We start from the raw sequence: 23,871 nt of genomic DNA, 5'->3' as shown, positions 1-23,871 counted from the left end.
ATCATTTGAAAAAAAAAAATGTTTTAATGAGCAATTACAAACACCTTAAAGTGAATGAAAAAATTGAGTGTCCACAAAGAACTAGAAAGATTTAACAAATAACAGAAGATATAAAAAGAACCAAATAAAATTTTAGAACTGCAAATACTGAAAGAAATACTGATATTAAAAAACAAAGAACTCAGTGGATGTAAAATATGATACCAAATATCTGAAACATGGAGTGGAGAGGAATAAAGAATGAGTTTAAAATTAAGTGACAATCAGCTTAATATAGACTGCTATATGCAGATGTTATGTACAAATTGATTGGTGACCAAAAATCAATAAATAGTAATATATATGCAAAAAAATAAAATAAAGAGTAAGGAATCCAATTATATCACTAAAGAAAACCAGCAAACCAGGAAAGAGCAAAAGAGAAGAAAGGATCAGAGAAAAACTACAAAATAACCACAAAACAAGTAACAAAATGGCAATAAATACGTATCTATCAATAATTGGTTTGAATGTAAATGAAATAATCACTCCAATCAAAAGACATAGGGTGACAGAGTGAATTAAAAAAAAAAAAAAAGACCCATCTTTATACTGCCTACAGGAGACTCATTTCAGACCTAAAGAACCTGCAGATTGAAAGTGAGGCGATGGAGAAAGATTTATCATACAAATGAATATCAAAAGAAAGGCGAGTAGCAACACTTATATTGGACAAAATAGACTTTAAAACAAATACTGTAAAAGAGACAAAGGATAGTGTATAAAGGGGACAGGAGAGCCTGGATGGCTCAGTCAGTTAATTGGCCAACTTCAGCTCAGGTCGTGATCTCTCAGTTCATGGTTCAAGCCCCGCATTGGCCTCTGTGCTGACAGCCCAGAGCCTGGAGCCTGCTTCGGATTCTGTGTCTCCCTCTCTCTCTCTGCCCCTCCCTTGCTCATGTGCTGTCTCTCTCTCTCTCAAAATAAATAAATAAATAAATAAATAAATAAATAAATAAATAACATTAAAAAATTATAACAAAGGGGACGATCAAAAAAAGATATAATGATTGTAAATATTTATGCACCCAACATGAAGCACCCACATACATCAAACAGTTAAGAACAAACATAAAGAGGGGCGCCTGGGTGGCGCAGTCAGTTAAGCGTCCGACTTCAGCCAGGTCACGATCTCGCGGTCTGGGAGTTCGAGCCCTGCGTCGGGCTCTGGGCTGATGGCTCAGAGCCTGGAGCCTGTTTCCGATTCTGTGTCTCCCTCTCTCTCTGCCCCTCCCCCGTTCATGCTCTGTCTCTCTCTGTCCCAAAAATAAATAAACGTTGAAGGGAAAAAAAAGAAGTTTTAAGAACAAACATAAAGAAACTAATCAATAGTAATACAATAATAGTAGGGGGCTTTAACACCCCACTTACATCAATGGACAGATCATCCAAATGGAGAATGAATAAGAAAACAGTGGCTTTGAATGACACACTAGACCAGATGGATTTAACAAGTATATTCAGAACATTCCATCCTAAAACAGCAGGATACACATTCTTTTCAAGTGCACATGGAATATTCTCCAGAATAGATCACATATTAGGCCACAAAACAAGCCTCAACAAATTCAAAAATATCAAAGTTACACTATACATCTTTTCTGACCATAATGCTATGAAACTAGAAGTCAACCATAAGAAAAAAGTATGGAAATATGACAAATACATGCAGGGTAAATAACATGCTACTAAAAAATGAGTGGGTCAACCAAGAAATCAAAGAAGTATCAAAAAGTACATGAAAACAAACGAAAATGAAAGTACAACAGCCCAAAACCTTTGGGATGTAGCAAAAGTGGTTCTAAAAGAAAAGTTTATAACAATACAGGCCTATCTCAAGAAGCAAGAAAAATCTCAAATAAACAACCTAACCTTACACCTAAAAGAGACAGGAAAAAAAAAAAAAAAAAAACAACAAACAAAACCAAAACCAGAGGAAGGAAGGAAGGAAATAATAAATATTAGAGCAGAAATAAATCACATAGAAACTAAAAAACAACAACACACCAATGAAACCAGGAACTGGTTCCTTGAAAAAAATCAACAAAATTGATAAACCTCTAGTCAGACTCACCAAGAAAAAAATAAAAGGACTCAAATAAAGGACTCAAAATCATAATGAAAAAAGGGAAATAACAACCAACACCACAGAAATACAAACAATCGTAAGAATGAAAACTATATGCCAACAAATTAGACAACCTAGAAGAAATGGATAAATTCCTAGAAACATAACCTACCAAAACTGCAGCAGGAAGAAATAGAAAACTTGAACAGACCAATTAGCAACAAGTAAATTAGGGGCATCTGGGTGGCTCAGTCAGTTGAGCGACCGACCAACTTCAGCTCAGGTCATGATCTCACGGTTTGTGAGTTCGAGCCCCACGTCGAGCTCTGTGCTCACAGCTCAGAGCCTGGAGCCTGCTTCGGATTCTGTGTCTCCCTCTCTGTCTACCCCTCCCCCACTCATGCTCTGTCTTTCTCTGTCAGAAACAAATAAACATTAAAAAAATTAAAAAAAAAAAAAAGTAAATTGAATCAGTAGTCCAAATACTCCCAACAAACAGAAGTCCAGGACAAGACAGCTTCAAGGGGAGTTCTACCAAAACCTTAAGGAAGAGTTAATACCTATTCTTCTAAAACTATTCCAAAAAAATAGAAGAAAAACTTCCAAATTCATTCTATGAAGCCAGTATTACCCTGATACCAAAAACATATAAAGACACTACAAAAAAAAAGAATTACAGGCCATCTCTGATGAACATAGATGCAAAACTCCTCAATAAAAATATAAGCAAACTGAATCCAACAATACATTAAAAAAAAAATCATTCACCAAAATCAAGAGGGATTTATTCCCAGGATGCAAGTTTGGTTTAATATTCACAAATCAATCAATTTGATAGATAACATCAATAAGAGAAAGGATAAAAAAATGATCATTTCAACAGATGCAGAAGAAGCATTTGACAGAGTACAACATCCATTTATGATAAAAGCTCTCAACAAAGTAGGTTTAGAAGGAACATACCTCAACATAATAATGTCCATATATGAAAGATCCACAGCTACCATTATCCTCAGTGGGCAAAAACTGAGAGCCTTTCCCCTAAGATCAGGAACAAGACATGAATGTCCACTCTCACCACTTTTATTCAACATAGTCCTGGAACTCATAGCCACACCAATTAAAAAACAAAAATAAACAAAAGGCATCCAAATTGGTAAAGAAGAAGTGAAAGTGTCACTATTTACAGATGTCATGATATTTACAGAAAATCCTAAAGACTACAACAAAAAACTACAAGAAATGACAAATGAATTCAGTAAAGTCACAGGATACAAAATTAATGTGCAGAAATCTGTTACGTTTCTATACACTAATAATGAAACAGCAGAAAGAGAAACTAAGGAAAGAATTCAATTGACAATTGCACCAAAAATAATAAGATACCTAGGAAACACCTAACCAAAGAGGTGAAAGACCTATATTCTGAGAACTATAAAGCAATGATGAAAGAAATTGAAGATGACATAAAGAAACAGAAACACATTTCATACTCATGGATTGGAAAGAACAAATATTGTTAAAATGTCTATACTACCCAAAGCAATCTACACATTTAATGTAATCCCTATCAAAATGCTAACAACATTTTTCACATGACTAGAACAAACAATCCTAAAATTTATATGGAGCCACAAAAGATCCCAAATAGCCAAAGCAATTTTGAAAAAGAAAAGCAAAGCTGGAGGTATCACAATTCCAGACTTCAAGTTATATTACAAAGCTGTAGTAATCAAAACAGTATGGTACTGGCCCCAAAATAGACTTAATGATCAACAGAACAGAATAGAAAACCCAAGATAATCACATACTTACATGGCCAATTAATCCATGAGGAAAATCCAGTGAGAAGAAGTAGGAAAGCAGGAAAGAATATCCAATGAGAAAAAGTCTCTTCAAGAACTGGATACATGCAAAAGAATGAAAATAAACCACTTTCTTACACCATACACCAAAATAAGCTCAAAATGGATTAAAGAGCTAAGTGTGACACCCGAAACCACAAAAATCCTAAAAGAGAGCACAGACAGTAACTCTCTGCCATTTGCCGTCACAACATCTTTCTAGAATATGTCTCCTGAAGAAAGGGAAATAAAAGGAAAACTATTGGGACTACACACATAAAAAACTTCTGCACAGCGAAGGAAACAATCAATAAAACTAAGAGGCAACCTACTGAATGGGGGAAGTTATTTGCCAATGACGTATTCGATAAAGGGTTAGTATCCAAAATATGTAAGCTACTGATACAACTCAACACCCAAAAAACAAATAATACAATTAAAAATGGGCAGAAGACACAAGCAGACATTTCTTCAAAGAAGGCATACAGATAGCCAACAGACATATGAAAAGATGCTCAACATCACTGATCATCAGGGAAATGCAAATCAAAACTACAAGATATCACTTCACACATGTCAGAGCAGCTAGAATCAAAAACGCAAGGAACAACAAGTGTTGGTGAGGATGTCGAAAAAGGGGAACCCTCTTGCACTATTTGTGGGAATGTAAACTGGTACAGCCTCTATGGAAAACAGTATGGAGGTTCCTAAAAAATTAAAAATAGAACTACTCTACAATCCAGGAATAGCACCACTGGGCATTTACCCAAAAAATGCAAAACACTAATTCAAAAGGATACATGCACCCTGGTGTTTATTGCAGCATTATTTGTAATAGCCAAACTATGGAAGCAGCCCAAGTGTCCATCAACTGATGAATGCATAAAGAAGAAGAGGTATATCTATATACAATGGAATATGATTCAGCCATAAAAAAGAATGAAATCTTACCATTTGCAATGACATGGATGTAGCTAGAAAATATAAGGCTAAGTAAGATAAGTCAGTCATAAAAAGCCAATATCATATGATTTCACACATATATGGAATTTAAGAATCAAAACAAACAAGCAAGGAGGGAGAGAGAGAGAGAGAGAGAGAGAGAGAGAGAAACCAAGAAACAGACTCTTAACCATGGAGAAAAAACTGATGGTTACCTGAAGGGAGGTGGATGGGGAGATGGGTGAAATAAGTGATGGGAATTAAGGAGTGCACTTATCATGTTGTGCACTGGGTGATATATAGAATTGTTGAATCACTATATTGTACACCTGAAATTAATACAACACTGCACGTTAGCCATACTGGAATTAAAAAAAAAACTTAAAACTCAGTGGAGAGGCTCAATAACAGAATAAAGGAGACAGAGGAAAGAATCAGTAAAATGAGGATAGGAAAATAGAAATTACCCAATCTAGGGGCACCTGGGTGGCTCAGTCGGTTAAGCAGCTGACATCAGCTCAGGTCATGATCTCATAGTTCATGAGTTAGAGCCCCATGTAGGGCTCTGTGCAGACAGCTCAGACTCTGGAGTCTGCTTTGGATTCTGTTTCTGTCTCTCTCTCCCTCTCTCTCTCTCTCCCTCTCAAAAATAAATATTAAAAAAAAAAAAAACAACAAAGAAGAAAAGAAATTACCCAATCTAAACAATACCAATGGGCTCTAATAAAGGTATGTGCCCTGGGTCCTGTCTCTGTCTCTCTCTCTGCCTGGATTCTGCCTCAACTTCCCCATATGGCATCTCGAAGCATGCTATGTACTTCTTCCAGGACTTATGAATAATATACTCTCTATTTCAGTTTCTCTTGTGGTCTTTTGTTAAACTGTGAGCAGTTCATCATCCAGTACCCTTGCTCTACTTAGCAAATGTTAACAAAGTCATAAGAGTCTTCCAGTCTTTCTCTGCCTTTTGTGGTTTTAATTGGGCATTTTATATGATTCTATTTTCTCTCCCTTCTTAGCATATCAGTTATGCTTCTTTTTTTACTTTTTTTACTGGTTGTCCTAGAGTTTTCAATATACATTTACAACTAATCCAAACCCACTTCCTTTTTTTTAATTTTGCTTAATGTTTATTTATATTTGAGAGAGAGAGAGAGAGAGAGAGACAATATGTGAGCTGGGGAGGGGCAGGAGCAGAGAGAGACAGAGACAGAATCTGAAGCAGGCTCCAGGTTCTGAGCTGTCAGCGTAGAGCCCCATGCAGGGCTCAAACTCACCAGCCATGAGATCATGACCTAAGCCAAAGTTGGATGTTTAAAAACCTGAGCCACCCAGGTGCCCTGGCAAGTCCACTTTCAAATGGATACCACTATACCAGTACACAAGTAGTGTGAGTACCTTATAATAACAAAATAATCTTATTTTTTTCATCTCTGTATCATTGCTATCCATCATTTTATTTATATATACAAGCAAATATAAGCATATATATATATATACATACACACATACTACATAAGCATACCTAGTCAAATACATTGTTGCTATTATTATTGACCATTCACCAAGATAGACCACATTCTAGGCCATAAAACCACCTGAGAATTTAGATCAATAGAAATCATACAGAATTAGATTAGATTAGAAATCAATAACAGAAAGATAACTTAAAATCTCAAAATCACAGAAGTTAAACAACATACAGATGCATAATACATGGGTCAAATAAGAAATCTCAAGGGAAATTTTAAAATATTTTAAACTAAATGAAAATAAAAGCATAACTTACCAAATTTGTTGGATACAGTAAAAGTAGTGCTTAGAGAGAGATTTGTAGCATTTAAATGTATACATTAGAAAAGAAGAAAGATCTAAAATCAAGCATCTTAGTTTCCCCTGAAGAAACTAAAACAAACAAACAAAGGCAAATTAAATCCAAAGTAAGCAGAAAAAAATAAATATTAAGAATTAGAGCAGAAATCAGTGAAAGCAAAAACAGGAAATCAATAGGGAAAAACAACCGAAGATCAATAAAATCAATAAGCCTCTAGCCAAGCTAACCAAGAAAATTTTAAAAAAAAATCAGAAGACACAAATTACTAATCATCAGAAATTAAAGAGGGGCTATCACTATAGATCCCATCAAAATTAAAAGGATAAAAAGGAATACTGTGAACAAATGCTATGCCCACAAATTTGATAACCTAGATGAAATGGTCCAATTCCTTGAAAGACACAATCTGTCAAAACTCACTCAAGAAGAAATAGATAATCAGAACAGGCCTATCTATTAAGGGTATTAAATCAATAATAAATAACCTTTTTGTTGTTTTTTTGTTTTTATTTTAGAGAGAGAGAGAGGATGAGTGGGGGAGAGGGGCAGAAGGAGAAAGAGAAGAGAGAGAGAGAGAGAGAGAGAGAGAGAGAGAGAGAGAGAGAATGTTAAGCAGGCTCCATGTTCAGTGGAGAGCCTGATTTAGAACTCGATGCCACGACCCTGGGATCATGACCTGAGCCAAAATCAAGAGTTGGACACTCAACAACTGAGCCACCTAGGAGCCCAATAATTAATAACCTTCTAAACATATGAACAGCAAATATTTAAATGGGGGAATATATGTAGAGCAAATTATAAATGGGGGAAGGCAAAGACATGTTAAAGAAAATAAAGTGTTTACACTCCAGTTGAACATAAAATGAAGAAAAGAGTAAACTGAAAATTTTCAGATTACTAGTGTCTGCATTTTTTTATTGAGGTGTATTTATATATAAATATTATTTATATATATTATATATTAAAATATATATATTAATACCTAGAGCAACTACTAAAAATGCTATACAAAATGATACACTAAAAACACTAGATTACCTAAAATGGAATTCTAACAAATATCCCAGTGCCCCTAGGAAGGTTAAAAAAAAGAGAGAGAACAAAAAGAAAACAAAAAATAAAATGACAAAGCCCTTACATACCAATAATTATATTAAACCTAAATGGTCTAAATAATGCCAAGGGAAAGAATTTGGCAAAATGAATATAGAATCATGATTCAACAATATTCTGTCTACAAACTCTTCAAATATAATGACAGGCTAAAGGTCAAAGGATGGAAACATATCACACAGACTTTAGTATAAGGAAAGCAGTAGTGGCTATATTAATACCGGACAAAGTAGACTTCAGAGCAAAGTAAATTACTGGAGGCAGAGAGAGATATTATATAATTATAAAAGGATCAGTCCACCAAGAAGACATAGCAATGTATATGCACCAAACAACAGGGCTGCAAAAGATATGAAACAAAAATTGATACGACTGAAAGGAAAAATGGACAAATCAACAATTATAGTTGGAGATTTTAACTCCTCTGTCTCAACAATTGATTGAGCAACTAATCAAAAAATTCAGCAGGAATGTATAGAGCTCAATGATACCATCAACCAAGAGTACATAGCGCACATTTATAGAACATCTATCCAACAACAGCAGAATACATGTTCTTTTCAAGTGCCCATGAAATATATACCAAGACAAACTATATCCTGGGCTAAAAACAAACTTAACAAATTTTTTAAAACTGAAATCATAAGCAACATTTCCTTCCACTGCAATGGACAAATATCAGAAAGATAACAGGAAAATCTCTAAATACTAGGATAATCCATGGATCAAAAAGAAGTCTCAAGAAAAATTTAAAACTACATTGAAAGATAAATGTATAACATTAAATGCATATAGTATAAAAGAAAAAATCTCAAATCAATTATTGAAGCCCCACCTCAAGAACATAAAAAAGAAAAACAAAATCAACCTAAATCAAGCACGAAAAGGAAACAATAAAAAGAAAACTAAAACTCCACGAAAAGGAAAGAAAAAAAATAGAGAAAATCAATGAAAGCACTGGTTCTTTGAGCAGATCAATAAAACCTCCAGACCTAGTCTAGTAAGACTAAAGAAATAAAAAAGAGATGACACAAATCACCAATATCAGGAATGAAATCAGGTATCACTATACACCCTGCAGACATCAAAAGGGAATACTATAACTCTAGAAATATAAATTTCAAATATAAACATCAAAAGGGAATACTATAGCTCTAGAAATATAAATTTGACACTTAGATGAAATGTACTAATTCCTCAAGAAACACAAATCAGCACAACTCACCCAATATGGAATAATTTCAATCACTCTATAACTATTAAGGAAATTATTAATTCATAATTTAAAACTCCAAAAAGAAATCTCCAATCCCAGCTGGTTTGATGTAAATTCTGTATGATCTCTTTCAAAGAATGCAAGGGGAAGAAACCTTCCCCAATTCACATGATAAAACTAGTATTATCCTGATAACAAATAAGACAAAAATGGAAAAAAAATGCAAATCAGTATCTTTTATGAATATAGATGCAAAGAATCCTTAAAACATTAGCAAATAGAATTCAGCAACATGCAAGAATTATAGTCCATAACCAAGTGGAGTTTATTCCAGAGATGCAAGTCTGAATGTTTGAAATTCAATTTAATCTTCCATATTAACAGTATACAAAAGAAAAAAATTACATGATCACATCAATTGATAAAAAGCAGTCAACAAAATTTAACACCTATTCATGATATAAAAAAAAAAAAACACTCAGAAGAGTAGAAATAGAGGCAAAACTCCTCACACTGTTAAAGAGTGTCTACAAAAATCCTACAGCTAACATTATACTTAATAGTCAAAGACTAAAGGCATTCCCCCTTAAGATCAGAAACAAGGCAAGGAAGTCACCTCTCACCACTCTTATTCAACATTGTGCTGGAAATTCTGTCCACCACTGAAAGACAAGAAAAGGAAATAAAAGGCATAGAGTTCAGAAAAGAAGAAATAGAACTTCCCTTTTTGCAGATGGCATGATTGTCTACAGAGAAAATCCCAACGAATCTACAAAATGATGAGGAGGAGAAAGAGGAAGAGGAGGAGGAGGAGGAGGAGGATCAGTGAGTTCAGCAAGGTTGCAAGATGTAAGATAAATGTGCAAAACTCAATTATATAACTATATGCTAGTTGTGATCAAGGTCACTGAAACTTATAATACCATTTATAATTGCTCAAAAAAAAAGTGAAATGCTTTGGTATGAATCTAACAAAACATGTATAGCACATGTATGCCCAAAACTTCAAAGCATTAAGGAAAGAAATCAAAGATCTAAATAAATGGTGAGACATACTGTGTCCATAAATTATAAGACTCAGCATAGTATAGACATCACTTACTCAAAATTGATATAGAGGCTTAAGGCAACTCCTATTAAAATTCCAGCAAGATTTTCCATAGATGAAGACAAGACTATTCTAACATTTATATGGAAAGACAAAGAACACAGAATAGCTAAAACACTTTAGAAAAAGAATGAAGTGGGAGGAATCAGTCTACTTAAGTTCAAGACTTTGTTAGCTATTAGTAATCAAGACTTTGTGGTATTGATGAAGAAATAGACACATAGCTCAATGAAACAAAACAGAAAATCCAGAAATAAATCCACATAAATATAAAGAAGCAAAAGAAATTTAATGAAGGAAAGATAGCCTCTTCACCAAATGAGGCTGGAGCATTTGTACATACATAGGCAAAAAAAAAAAAAAAAAAAAAAAAAAAAAAAAAAAATCCTGACTTAAGTATCACACTTTATTCAAAAGTTGACTAAAACTGTAAAATATAAAACTGTAAAACTTTTAGAAAAAAAAATAGAAGAAAATCTCTGGGATCTTAGTATTTGCAAAGAGCTTTTAGATTTGATACAAAAAGCATGATCCATAAAAGTCTAATTGGCAAATTAGACTACAAAATTAAAAACTTTTGCTTTATGAAAGATTCTTTTGCAAAGGATGAAAAGACCAGTTACAGGGCAAGAGAAAAATATTTGTGGACACATGTTCAACAAAGGACCAGTATTTAGATTATATAAAGAACTCTCAGGGCACCTGGGTGGCTCAGTTGAGTGCCTGACTCTTGATTTCAGCTCAGGTCATGATCCCAGAGTCATGGGATCAAGTCCTGCATCAGGTGCCACATTGAATGTGGAGCCTGCTTAAGATTCTCTCTCCTTCCCTCTGACCCTTTCCCCCTCTCACACTCTCTCTCTCTAAAAAACAAAACAACAACAACAAAACACACACACACACACACACACACACACATCTCAAAATTCAGCAGTAAACAATCCAAGCAGTTAAACCAATTTGACAATGGACAAAAGATATGAACAGACATTTCACTAGAAAGAACGGCAAGTAAACACACTTTAAAAGACATTGAACATCATTAGCCACTAGGGAAATGCAAAGTAAAACCACAATGAGAGAAACCACTGCACATCTATCAAAGTAGCTAAAATAAAAAATAGTGACAACACTAAATACTGGTGAGGACCACTGACACATTGCATACATTCACATGTTGCTAGTAGGAATATAAGATGGCACAGCCATTGTGGAAAACAATATGACAGTTTCATTAGAAAACTAAAAATTGGTGCAGCCACTCTGGAAAACAATGTGGAGGTTCCTCAAAAAATTAAAAATAGACCTACCCTATGACCCAGCAGTAGCACTGCTAGGAATTTACCCAAGGGATACAGGAGTACTGATGCATAGGGGCACTTGTACCCCAATGTTTATAGCAGCACTCTCAACAATAGCCAAATTATGGAAAGAGCCTAAATGTCCATCAACTGATGAATGGATAAAAAAAAAAATGTGGTTTATATACACAATGGAGTACTACGTGGCAATGGGAAAGAATGAAATATGGCCCTTTGTAGCAACGTGGATGGAACTGGAGAGTGTGATGCTAAGTGAAATAAGCCATACAGAGAAAGACAGATACCATATGTTTTCACTCTTATGTGGATCCTGAGAAACTTAACAGAAACCCATGGGGGAGGGGAAGGAAAAAAAAAAAAAAAGAGGTTAGAGTAGGAGAGAGCCAAAGCATAAGAGACTCTTAAAAACTGAGAACAAACTGAGGGTTGATGGGGGGTGGGAGGGAGGGGAGGGTGGGTGATGGGTATTGAGGAGGGCACCTTTTGGGATGAGCACTGGGTGTTGTATGGAAACCAATTTGACAATAAACTTCATATATTGAAAAAAAAAAAAAAGAAAACTAAATATGCATCTACCATATGACCTAACAATGGTACTCCTGGCCATTTGTTCCCGAGAAATCTAGATACCTTTCAACAAGTGAATCATTAAACTGTGGTACATGGAATAATGCAAGAATGAAAAGGGACAAACTATGGATCCAACAACCTGAATAAATCTCCAGAGACGTGTAGAATTATGTACTATATGTTTGTACTGTATGTATATAACCTTAAAATAACAAATTGTAGAAATGGACAACAGACTAGTGGTTGCCAAGGCATAAGAGATGTGGAAACTGGAGAAAATAGGTGTGAAAGGGATATGAAAGGGCAACATGTGAGATCTCTGTGGTAATGGAGCTGTTCTGTATCTTGACTGTATCAATGTCAATATTCTGGCTGTGGTATTCTACAGTTTTGCAGGATATGACCATTGAGGCGAGTTAAATAGAGTACACAGATTCTTCTTGTATTGCTTCCCGCTGACGCACGTGAATCCACACTTGTCTCAAAAAGTTTAAAAATATGTTTTTAAATCCTCAGATAAATTATACCATTAAATGTTGAAAAATAATTTAAAAAAAATTTAACGTTTATTTGTTTTTGAGAGAAAGAGCACGAGTTGGGGAGGGGCAGAGAGAGAGAAGGAGACACAGAATCTGAAGCAGGCTCCAGGCTCTGAGCAGAGCCCAATGCCAGGCTCTGACCCATGAACTGTGAGATCACGACAGGAGCCGAAGTCGGACCTTAACTGAGGCACCCAGGTGCCCCCCAAAATTTTTTTTAAAAACCATGATACGTGGTTTCCTGGACAAAGGGATAGCAAGGTTTTGTAATTGTTCTTTATACTAAGCATAACAAAAAGTATTATCGTTAAGAGAATTTTCAATCAAGAGTGGTAATACAGTTTAGCAGGAAGTATTTTTGTACTTTCTGTAACTTCTCAGGGGTAGATGCCTCATATCTTCACGTTGTACTTTTATGACTAAAATACTAAATAATATAACAAGTTAACTAAGTGAAAAAGGAAAAATATGGGGATTGTTTGTCCGCTTGAATGCAGGCCAAAAGCTAAAGGAAACTGATATATTATGAATAACAGAAAAAACTCCGTTTCAGAAACTAAGTTTATTTTAGAAATTAATTTCAAGCCTGTTTGAAAACAATTGTCATTCTAATAAGAATTAAAATTCAAACTATTTTGGATGATAAATATTTAAAAGCATTTGGTCTGGAAACTAAATGGAACAGAGCAAAGAAATTAATGTTATCAAATCCACTGTGGTGGAGTGAAATGTCGGTTTTGCTGAGAGGATTTTGGTCCATACTGCTAATCTCCAGAAACACATTCTCATTCTGTAACTACCATCATAGTCATATAAACATGATATTTATTCCTGAAGAATGTGATTCTTATTTCATCTACATTTTTCCTTCTTAATAATTATCTTTAAAAGCTTTACTAAAAAATCCTTTGAGCACCCAATTCCTAAGGCATGAACATATGCAAACAAACCCCTATAAACATACCTAATCCCCTCTCCGTGATCCAGACTACATGAAATCCCATAGAAAGTCCCAATTCAAGTCTTCTCAGTGTAATTTACCCACGCTTTCATGTTTGAGGTTAACTTCCTCCCTCTGCCATTATTGGAAAGAAGCCACCTTTGTTCCCAAGGTACACCCTAAACATGGGTAGGCTTAGTAGGGAGCTTCAACCAGCAGGAAAAGTGAATTTTAGAAAGCATCTGTCATGTTTGAGGGGAAAATTAGAACTTAAGTGAGTTTCCTTTCACTTTAATGGCTTAGTTGTTGTATTCCTTTGCTAGGGCTACTGTAACAAAGTACCACAAACCAAGTGGTTTAAACAACAGAAATTGATGATCTCACAGTTCTAGAGGCTGGAAATTCTCAGATCAAAGTGTCATGGGGTTGGTTCCTTCTGAGAGCGGTGAGGAAGAATCAGTTCCATGCTTCTCTAGCTTCTGGTGGTTTGCTGGTAATTTTTAGTGTACCTTGCCTTATAGAATTATCACCCCAGTCTCTCTGCCTTTGTCTTCACCTGGCACTCTCCCTGTGCGCCCATCCAAATTTCCCTTTTTTATAAGAACACCAATCATTTTGGATTAGGGTGCACCCTAAGACTTTATTTTAACTTGACTACCTCTGTAAATAGGGTCACATTCTGAAGTACTGAGGATTAAGACCAACATATGAATTTGGAGGCACCTGGGTGACTCAGCCGGTTAAGCGTGGGATTCTTGATTTCAGCTCAAGTCATGATCTCACAGTTCATTCATGCGTTCGAGCTCTGCATTGGGCTCCATGCTGGCAGTGCGGAACCTGCTTGGGATTCTCTCTCTCTCTCTCTCTCTCTCTCTCTCTCTCCCTCTCTCTCTGTCCCTCCCTCACTTGTGCTCTCTAACTCTCAAAGTAAATAAATAAACTTAAAAAAAAAGACCAAAATATGAATTTTGAAAGAATACAAATCAACTCAGTCCAGTAGTGTTTGATTTTAAATGACTTTAGAAGGAAAAAGGCCACCCAAATCTTCAAAGTGACCCTCCCTCCCCTCTACCATATCTGAATGACTCCCCTTTCAAAGCCTTATTAGGCCACTGCCATATAGTCCCCTATTGTTACCATCTCTCACCAACTTGGTTCATGTTGAGCTTCTTGTCATTTCTTTCCTTAGTTTGCCCCATTTCTATCTATTGCCCTAAAATTCAGTTTCTTCCTCAGCAGTGCCTTTGGCCTCATGGCCAGAACTCACACAATAAATGGAAGGCAGTAATGTGGCTTACATGCCTTCAATTACCACATGAAAGTAAGTTGGATCTATGTGCAAATGAAGGCACAGTCAGCATCACACAATGGTGGACGGTTAATAGCCATCCTCTTTCACATGAAAGCTTTTAAATGAACAGTGTCACCTGACCCAAGAGCATCCTCATACTTTCCACCTACATATAAACTGCAAACCAATTTATTTTCCCGTTTTTAATTTAAATTTTAGTTAGTTAACATACAGTGAAATATTGGTTTCAGGACTAGAATTTAGTAATCATCACGTATTTACCACACCCAGTGCTCATCACAAGTGCCCTCCTTAGTACCCATCACCCATCTAGTCCATCTCCCACCCACCTCCCTCCAACAACCACAGTTTGTTCTCTATCATTAAGAGTCTCTTGTGGTTTGATACAAACCAATTTAAAGTAAAAGATTATTGGAGTAAATATGCAAGTACCTTTCAGCATGCCTATATTAAAGTGATTATGAATGGTTATATGTGGGAAACCGTATTATTTTTATCTGTAAAAATGTTGCATTTTATCCTGAAATCCAGCAGAAAGTTGTAAGTTTTGATATGCTGAAAAAATATAAAATCATTAGCTGAAAAGAAATATTTTAGTGCCAGTGCATAATCTTGTGCAGTTATGAGATGAAAAAGAAATGAGTGTGCTGTGAACTACCTTCTGCTATTAAGCTAATCCATAATAGGGGCCCTTTGTATACAACATATAATTTTAATACATCTAGAGAAGAAAATACTGGCCTTTTAGATATGATAATTTTATAAATGGGACATAGGGGAGGCTCGAGAATCCCAGTATCTATGAGTGTTTATATTAACCACTTCAGTACTTTTCAGTATATATAAAACCACAACAATAGAAGTTGTTGGTTCCCTTTCATTTCCGTAGTGCTTCTCCATGTGGTACAGGCAAGTTGCACTGTGTTCTCCTTCCATGGAGCACGTTTCTGTAGAATGAATCCAGGCCAAACTGAACATCATAGAATCAGTCCTTTAATGTTGGAATGGATTTAAAAAATTTATTGAATTCAACCCCTAGTTCACACATGACTCACAAATACTTCATGCTCTCCAGAAGAGTCATCTAATGTGTGATTTCCAGTCTCTGTGATGGGGGTTGCCATACCTCACCCTCAAGTCCCTTTCATTTTTAGACAGTTGTGAAAAAAACAGTAATATCTACTATTTACATGCTATAATTTTTCACCCATTTGAAGACTCATTTAGTTATTCATTGATTCAGCAAATATTTACTGAGAATCTACTATGTCACCAGTCACTATACAATGTACTGCTATTATAATCTTCATGGGTGGCTTAGCCATTTGTGAAGAGCTTTTCACAAACATCAAACCATTTAATCTTCACAAAAACCCCGTCAAGTGGACTATTATTATCATTATAAATTCGTTATTTTTAAATTTTTTAATGTTTATTTTTGAGAGAGACAGAGTGCAAGCAGGGGAGGGGCAGAGAGAGAGGGAGAGACAGAATCCAAAGCAGGCTCCAGGCTCTGAACTGTCAGCACAGAGCTTGAAGTGAACAGTCACACAACTCATGAACTGTGAGATAATGACCTGAGCCAGTCAGACACTTAACCAACTGAGCCACCCAGGCACCCCATAAATTTATTATTTATACTAGAGGTGAGAAAATGTAAGTTCTCGCAGTTCTAGAGGCTGGAAATTCTAAGATCAAAGTGTCATGGGGTTGGTTCCTTCTGAGAGCCGTGAGGAAGAATCAGTTCCATGCTTCTCTAGCTTCTGGTGGTTTGCTGGTAATTTTTAGTGTACGTTGCCTTATAGAATTATCACCCCAGTCTCTCTTAACTTAGTCTCTGACTTAACTTAGTCACATGACCAGCAGAAGAATCGAGAATCAAACTTACCCTCTAATTCCAGATAGCACTCTTTCCACTGTATGAGCTAACACAAACAAATCTGTTACTCTTTCCACATAACAACCTTGATATACTTGGACACCACAGACTCCTGTTATGATTCCCTTCTTCATATTAGAGACCTCTAGATCCTTCAACTTTTCTTCATACAGTTTGGAGTAAGCCCCTTGACATACCCACACATGATAGCCCAGATATGATATGACCTGAGAAGAGAAGGGATAAAAGCATTTGTCTCCTTTGAAACAGACACATTTTACTCGAAAGGGAATTTTTTTTCATATTTTTATTGAGATATAATTAATATATAGCATTATATTAGTTTCAGATGTACAACATAATGATATTAATATATATTGTGAAATGATCACCACAGTAAGTATAGTTAACATCCATTACCAAACATAGTTAGAAGTTTTGTTCTTGTTATGAGAAGTTCTAAGATCCAATCTCTTATCAACTTTCAAATATACAGTACAATACTGTTAGCTATAGTCACCATGCTGTACATTATATCCCCATGACTTATTTTTTTATAACTAGAAGTTTGTACCTTTTGACAACCTTCATCTATTTTGCTGACCTCCCACCCCCCAACTTCTTTATTATTTTTTTAAGTTTATTTATTTATTTTGAGAGAGACAGAGACCACATGAGAGAGACAGAGACAGCAGGGGAGGGGCAGAGATAGAGGGAAAAAGAGAGAATCCCAAGCAAGCTCTGCACTGTCAAAGCAGAGCCCAACATGGGGCTCGAACTCATGAAACAGCGAGATCATGACCTGAGCCCAAACCGAGAGTCCGACGCTTAACCGACTGAGCCACCCAGGTGCCCCCCATCGACCCCCAACTTCTGACAACCACCAGTGTGTTCTCTGTATCTATGAGCTCAGTTGTCTTTCTCTGACTTATTTCATTTAACATAATGACATCAAGTTCCATTCATCTTTTTGCAAATGACAAGATTTCTTTTTTATGGATGAATAGTATTCTTCTGTGTGTGTGAATGTGTGTGTGTTTGTGTGTGTGTGTGTAAGACTTTTTCTTTTTTCATTCATCCCATCAGTGAACACTTAGGTTGCTTCCATGAGACAGGCACATTATTGTCTATAACCAGATTAGTATTTAGGGAGGCCGCCAGAAAATACTGTTTATTTACAATGAGCTAATATGAGCTATCAGAAACTTATCTTTCCTTTCCCTTTTCTGCCCCTTCCTAATTCTGACTTTTATATCACTGAATTTTGAGACCTAATCACAAGACTTTAATGTATGGCAACTACAATTAGCACAGTTACTGAGGCAGCATCCCTCACAGAGTAGAGGCCAAAAACATAGTGTCTATTAAACTTGTTTATATTTTTATTTTATTTCACTTTTGTATTTTTTTCACTTAGTTACATTTTTTCTATTTACCAAGCATACACTTCCAGATTCAAGTATTAATACTACTGTTAAATAATAGTAATTCAGACCTATGCAAATAATTCACATAAATTGTTTAATTTAACCCTACTAAGATCCTGTGAAACAACTGATAGAAAAGGAAACTTAGGTTTTAAGAAGTTAGATAAAATTGCACAAATTCACACATGAAAATGCTGGAGCTGGAATTCCAAACAAGATATATCTGACTTCAATCCAATACCGTATCTCTGCAATAATCACCTTTTTACTCTGAATAACTGAAAGTATCATTCTTGTTTTCTTAGCACTTTATAACTACTAGAATGCTTTTCACATGGTGGACTGAGGAATAGAGGTTGTTGGTTTTTCTTTTAATTTGGAGTTGTGTTTCATTCTGGTTTTTAGCCTAGTACTAGATTATTATTATAGATCTATTTTTTTGTTAATTTCTGATTATGTGAACTGTTTTTCTATTTCTTATATTTGTCACTAGTCAAACTCATTTCTTTTCCCTAAAACTGTTCATCTAATTATATTTCATATCTCATTAAAATATCATTATCTCAAGTTAGAAACTGTGCAGTCATTCCTAATTTTGCCTGCCTCTTGTCCCAACACAGAATTTTTCATCAAGTCTATAGAGTTTACTTCCTAAATGTTCCTTAAGTTCTTTCTTCAGGCCCTCATAGTATTCTCCATATCCTATTACACTGGTCCCTTAATTAATTCACCTTCCTTTAGTTTCCCTGGCTGCATTCACTCCCTGCAGTGTTACCAGATTTACTTTCCAACCACATGGCTAAATATTTTTCAACTTTTTACAAGCTGACTCCAATCAGTATTTCCTGCTATCTGTATCTCTACTCCCAGTTCCCGGGTGCCCACATCTATGCTGTAAGAAACTTATCATTGTCAAATAGCCCATGTACTTTCACAACCTTGTTCTTATGGATGCCCTTCCCTCAGTTTGAAATGTACTTCTTGTCCTGGCAAAGAGCCAGCTCCTATATCCACCAATGCACATCCATATCCCTTCAAATAGAATTCATTGCTCTTAAAAAAAAAAAAAAAAAAAAGAATTCACTGTTCTGACATTTTTGCTAATAGAACTTTTTGTACATAATTCTTACATAAACAGTTATGCTCTATTGCAATCATTTCTTCATTAATTCTCTGCTCCATGAATATGAGTTCCTCATAAGCAAATATCTTGATATTTTTGCTTATCACCCTGTTATAGTGCCAAGTGTATAGTAAATGTTCAATAAATATTTGCATGAAAGAACAAATGTGCTCCCTTTGAAATCTGAGCTGACTAAAAATTTTCTTGTAATTTAAATTGGTCTGTTTGGCTACCTCCACATTTCTCTCTCATTGGTATTATTTGCTTTTATACTGTTAGAATTTTAATTTTAAGATCTCCTATACTTCTCAAGCTGTCTTCTCGCTTAGAGTTGCACTGGCGTCTTCATTCTGAACTTCTTGAATCTACACTAAATCATGGCTGACAGATTTTTGCGTATAAGATTTAAAGGTCCTCAGAAACTAGTTGATAATAATTTCCTTTGATGTGAATTATGACTGATAGCCATGTGCTAGGTGAGAATCTGCCCTCTCACTGACACCTTGAGTCCCTGTGATCATCGGACATCCCAAAATTATTTGCATGCTCATTTGGTCTGATGTCCATATCCCTGTAAAGCCAAGTCAGCATTGACATATAGATATATAAGAAAATGTTATCCGCCCATTTTGCAAATGGGAAAATTAGACCCAGAATGACCAAGTAGACTATCTGATATAGTTAAGCAAGGAGATTCTGTACCTAAAAGGAAGTCTAATAAGGCCTTTGCTCCAAAAACTGGCTCATTTCCTTCCTTACATGCTTACATATTTCTTTGTGTTTTATTTCCCTAAGGGCTTTATAGAAATTTCTATCATTTGCAATCTGTTCTTCTTAGTTATATGAATCTATTTTCTCTTCAACCAGCATTTTTCTTTCCTTGACGTAAAAAAGAAAATAAAGAACCAGCTTCACTAAAAACATGTTGCAGCTCTCCTACACTTCAGAAAGTATAGAAGCTAAAATTGACTTACTTTACTGCATAGTGTGTCATTCATCTAATGGTATAATCTAAGAGAATAACCTGTGATTTGAAAAATGTGAGGACTCACATAAGACTGAACTAACCTAGATCTGATGTGAGTACAAGTCATGGAATTTTTTGGCTTGGAGTGTCCTTGGAAATTATCCAGGCCAACCTTTTCTTCACCAAAGGTTAGTTAAACTGAAGCTCAGAAAGGCCAAGTGACTTTTCGAGAGTCACAGATTAGGGTTATAAAGCCACAAGGGTTACAAGCCATGAGCAGAATTCAACACTAACTCTCTTTATCCAGTGCCCTTTCTACCTCATTCTGTTCCAAGTATGGAGACCACACCTTGTAATCATCTTGCCTGGAGACTCTCAAGGTAATTTGTAAGAGATAATAAAGCCTTCTGATATGCTCCATACCAGGCAACACTTTGAATATGGAAAAACAAATCAGTTTCTGAATGTCTTCTCTATTACCAGAAAAGAAGATTATTGAGGGTCCACCATATTCTAAATGATAGGAATAGTGGACAATGTGGGCTTAGTCTGCCTTATAATCCTTAAAACCCAGATAGGAAGACAGATACTAAATAAATCATTATAATCAAGTAAGATATATAGGCATGTGTATGTGTGTGTGTGTGTGTGTGTGTGTGTGTGTGTGTGTACACATATAATTTGCAAAGAGATTAATGGGCTGCAATGGGAATATGTTACTGAGAAACCCAACCTGGCCTGGATTATCCAGGAAAATGTTCCTGATGCACTGATGTTGAACCTGAAATCCAGAGGAAACTTAAGGATTTTCCAATGGGAGTAATCCATCACATGGTATAACATTAGGAAGTTTAAGGGAACAGAGTACACTGCACTGCTGTGTTCAAATAACTGAAAGATGTACTACACAACTGAGGCAAATGGAGTGATAGAAGACATAATTAGAGATGCAAGTGAAACCAGATCACTCAGAAGTGTGTAGGCCACATTAAGGGCTTGGGAATCCATTTAGGTTTTTCCAGCAAGGGAAAAACATAACCAGATTTACATTTTTAAAAGATCATTTTGGCATCATTAGGAGAATGAGTTGAAAGGATAACATGTAGACAGACCAGGTAGGAGGTAAACAAATAGGCATGTTAGACATGCACATGGTATATACTGTAGACCTCCAGTTTAATTTAACAGTACTCTGTTTCAATCAGACATTTTATGTTTCTTCTTTGTCCTTTCTAATGAAAGACAACCCAGTTAGTCAACCCTGCTTTTAATAAATACACTTTAAAAAGCAAAAAAGACAATAGCCACCTAATGGATATTTTAAAACAATTATGTTTCTGTATCATTGAAGAAAGTTTGTGCGTTAGGATTGTAATTTTAAATTGCATTTGGGTTAACTGCAAACATTCTAATTGTAGAGAGCTTTGATTTAAATGACACATTTTCAGTGCAAAAACATGAGTGAGTCATCAACTCAACTATTGAAGTAATGGTAAAGTGCCATCCATCACATTTGTTTTGATTGTGCTCTTTGTTAATTTTGTATTTATGATTTTGGTGTAAGTTGGATAATATAAATGTATGAAATACATAGAATAATTCACTGACTTCATGACAGTCCAAAAATATTCTGTCAAATGATTTTGACGATTGATGCAATGATCAGACATCATAAACAACAACGTGCTTTTGGAGAAATTTGCCTGAAGTAATTTTAAGTTTTCAAAAAGAATTGTTTTCATAAAAGTAAATTATATTATTTTTCTAAGGAAACCAATGAACAATTTACATCACCTAGTGTAATATAAGTCCTAAGCATAACATATAAATGAATGCTACCATTTATTATTCTTTTTGACAATTTGAATTATCTTTTGGATATCACCCTAAATGATAAATCAAGTGACTTAAAAGTAAAATCAAAATTGGAAAACTAGAGTTTAAGTGCTTTTATCTTAAGGAGATGATATGCGCATGTATCTTGAGTAGTAAGTGTTCTAGCTTTGAGCTAACTTTATGACAATGGGCTCTTCAGTGAGTCATTTTAGGCTAATATGCTATGCAGGTGCTGGGAGTCAAGGTTAAGTATGAATTATTACATCTACAGACTTTCATGAGAGCCCAATGCAGCATATATGTAAACTGTTTTATTCTATAGGTCTTTAGCAGAATAAAATAGTGACAAATAGTGTAACATATTCAAACGTCACTGAACTAAACAAGTTTTCTTTGGAGAAAGACTTATAGTTTAGAATTATTGTTCTGTATATCATTACTTTATCTTATTCCCTGGGGTGTGGCATTTTTTAAGAAAATGTATTTTCTCAAAATTTTGTTTTGATTTAAAAGAAATAGTTCTTGGGGCGCCTGGGTGGCGCAGTCGGTTAAGCGTCCGACTTCAGCCAGGTCACGATCTCCCGGTCCGGGAGTTCGAGCCCCGCGTCGGGCTCTGGGCTGATGGCTCAGAGCCTGGAGCCTGTTTCCGATTCTGTGTCTCCCTCTCTCTCTGCCCCTCCCCCGTTCATGCTCTGTCTCTCTCTGTCCCAAAAATAAATAAACGTTGAAAAAAAAAAATTTAAAAGAAATAGTTCTTGCTAAGACAATGTGTAATATTCATTTTTCTCCCAAGTTGGCCAGAGGCATATAAATGCTACAATCTCTGGCTTTGAGGAGTGTGGATTTGTTTTTCCATTCTCCTTTTGCTAAGGGTAGAGTTTTTCACCATTTATTTCTTTTTGAAATCCCTGATTTTTCTGACCATTAAAGATAATGGGTGATGATATTCCCCATTTCTATACCCAGTACATTAGACTGAGTGGTACAGCAAACTCCTGCATGTCTGCTTCATGTTCCTAAAACAGGGGAATCTGAAATGGAAACGAAGGAGGCTTTTACGTTCAATCATGTCCATCTCCGCCGATTCTGTTCCAACATGGATGTGTATGTGCCATTTAATTTTAAATACCTCACCATTTTCCTAACTGCACAAAACCTGGGAAAAAACAATCTCATTCTCTCTGCTTATTTCTTCTAGGTTGGACGAATTGAAGACTTCCTATACCAATTAGAGGATAGTTTCTTAAAAACTAAAAAACTGAGAACCGCTAGAAGGCAAAAAACAAAACTGAAGCGGCTTCAAACTGTGCAGCAAAGCTAGTCACTGGGGAGCAGGTGCTACTAACCATCAAGATGTCCCAGAGAAAGGGGCAATGGCCTCCAACCAACCTCACTGTGACAATCCAGTAACAAAGGCCTATCACCAAAGAAGTGAGATTGGACTCCCCTTGGCTCTTCTTTACAAAGGTCCTATACTTCATTAATCTTGACTGGCAGCAGTAAATATTCTCAACAAGTTTGACTTGACTCTTGTTCAAATTCGACTTATGTAAACAGCTTATAAAATAACCATTGCTGCCTCTTTCACCTGCTTTGTTCTTTCAAAATCTACTAAGGTTTACTAGTTCTACCCAAGTATGTTTGTAGTATTCATTCATAGTCATGTGTATGATCAAGAATTATTCACATACCTTATATAGATACGGACAAACAATATGCATGCAAATTTACAAATTATAAAACTGATAATATACTTTCTCAATCCTTATGGAGATAAGTCAGATGTGGTATG

The 23,871-nt window shown here is 35.6% G+C and overlaps 1 protein-coding gene across 1 annotated transcript in view; it reads left to right on the top strand.

The window, feature by feature from the left end:
- Window positions 1-23,400, top strand: part of SPATA16 (spermatogenesis associated 16) — a 231,875-nt gene extending 208,475 nt beyond the window's left edge. Inside the window, exon 10 of the mRNA XM_047098622.1 lies at window positions 23,278-23,400. Within this exon, the coding sequence (XP_046954578.1) occupies window positions 23,278-23,400 (123 nt within the window). The remainder of the gene's footprint in view (window positions 1-23,277) is intronic.
- Window positions 23,401-23,871: the final 471 nt, after the last annotated feature.

The sequence above is a fragment of the Lynx rufus genome, unplaced genomic scaffold, assembly GCF_022079265.1.
Source record: "Lynx rufus isolate CCGP_SWC_20201006 ecotype Redwood Valley unplaced genomic scaffold, mLynRuf1.p SCAF_5, whole genome shotgun sequence".
NCBI classification, from domain to species: Eukaryota; Metazoa; Chordata; class Mammalia; order Carnivora; family Felidae; genus Lynx; species Lynx rufus.
The sequence above is the reverse complement of the archived record's forward strand: the minus strand, read 5'-3'. Positions and strand labels throughout refer to the sequence as shown.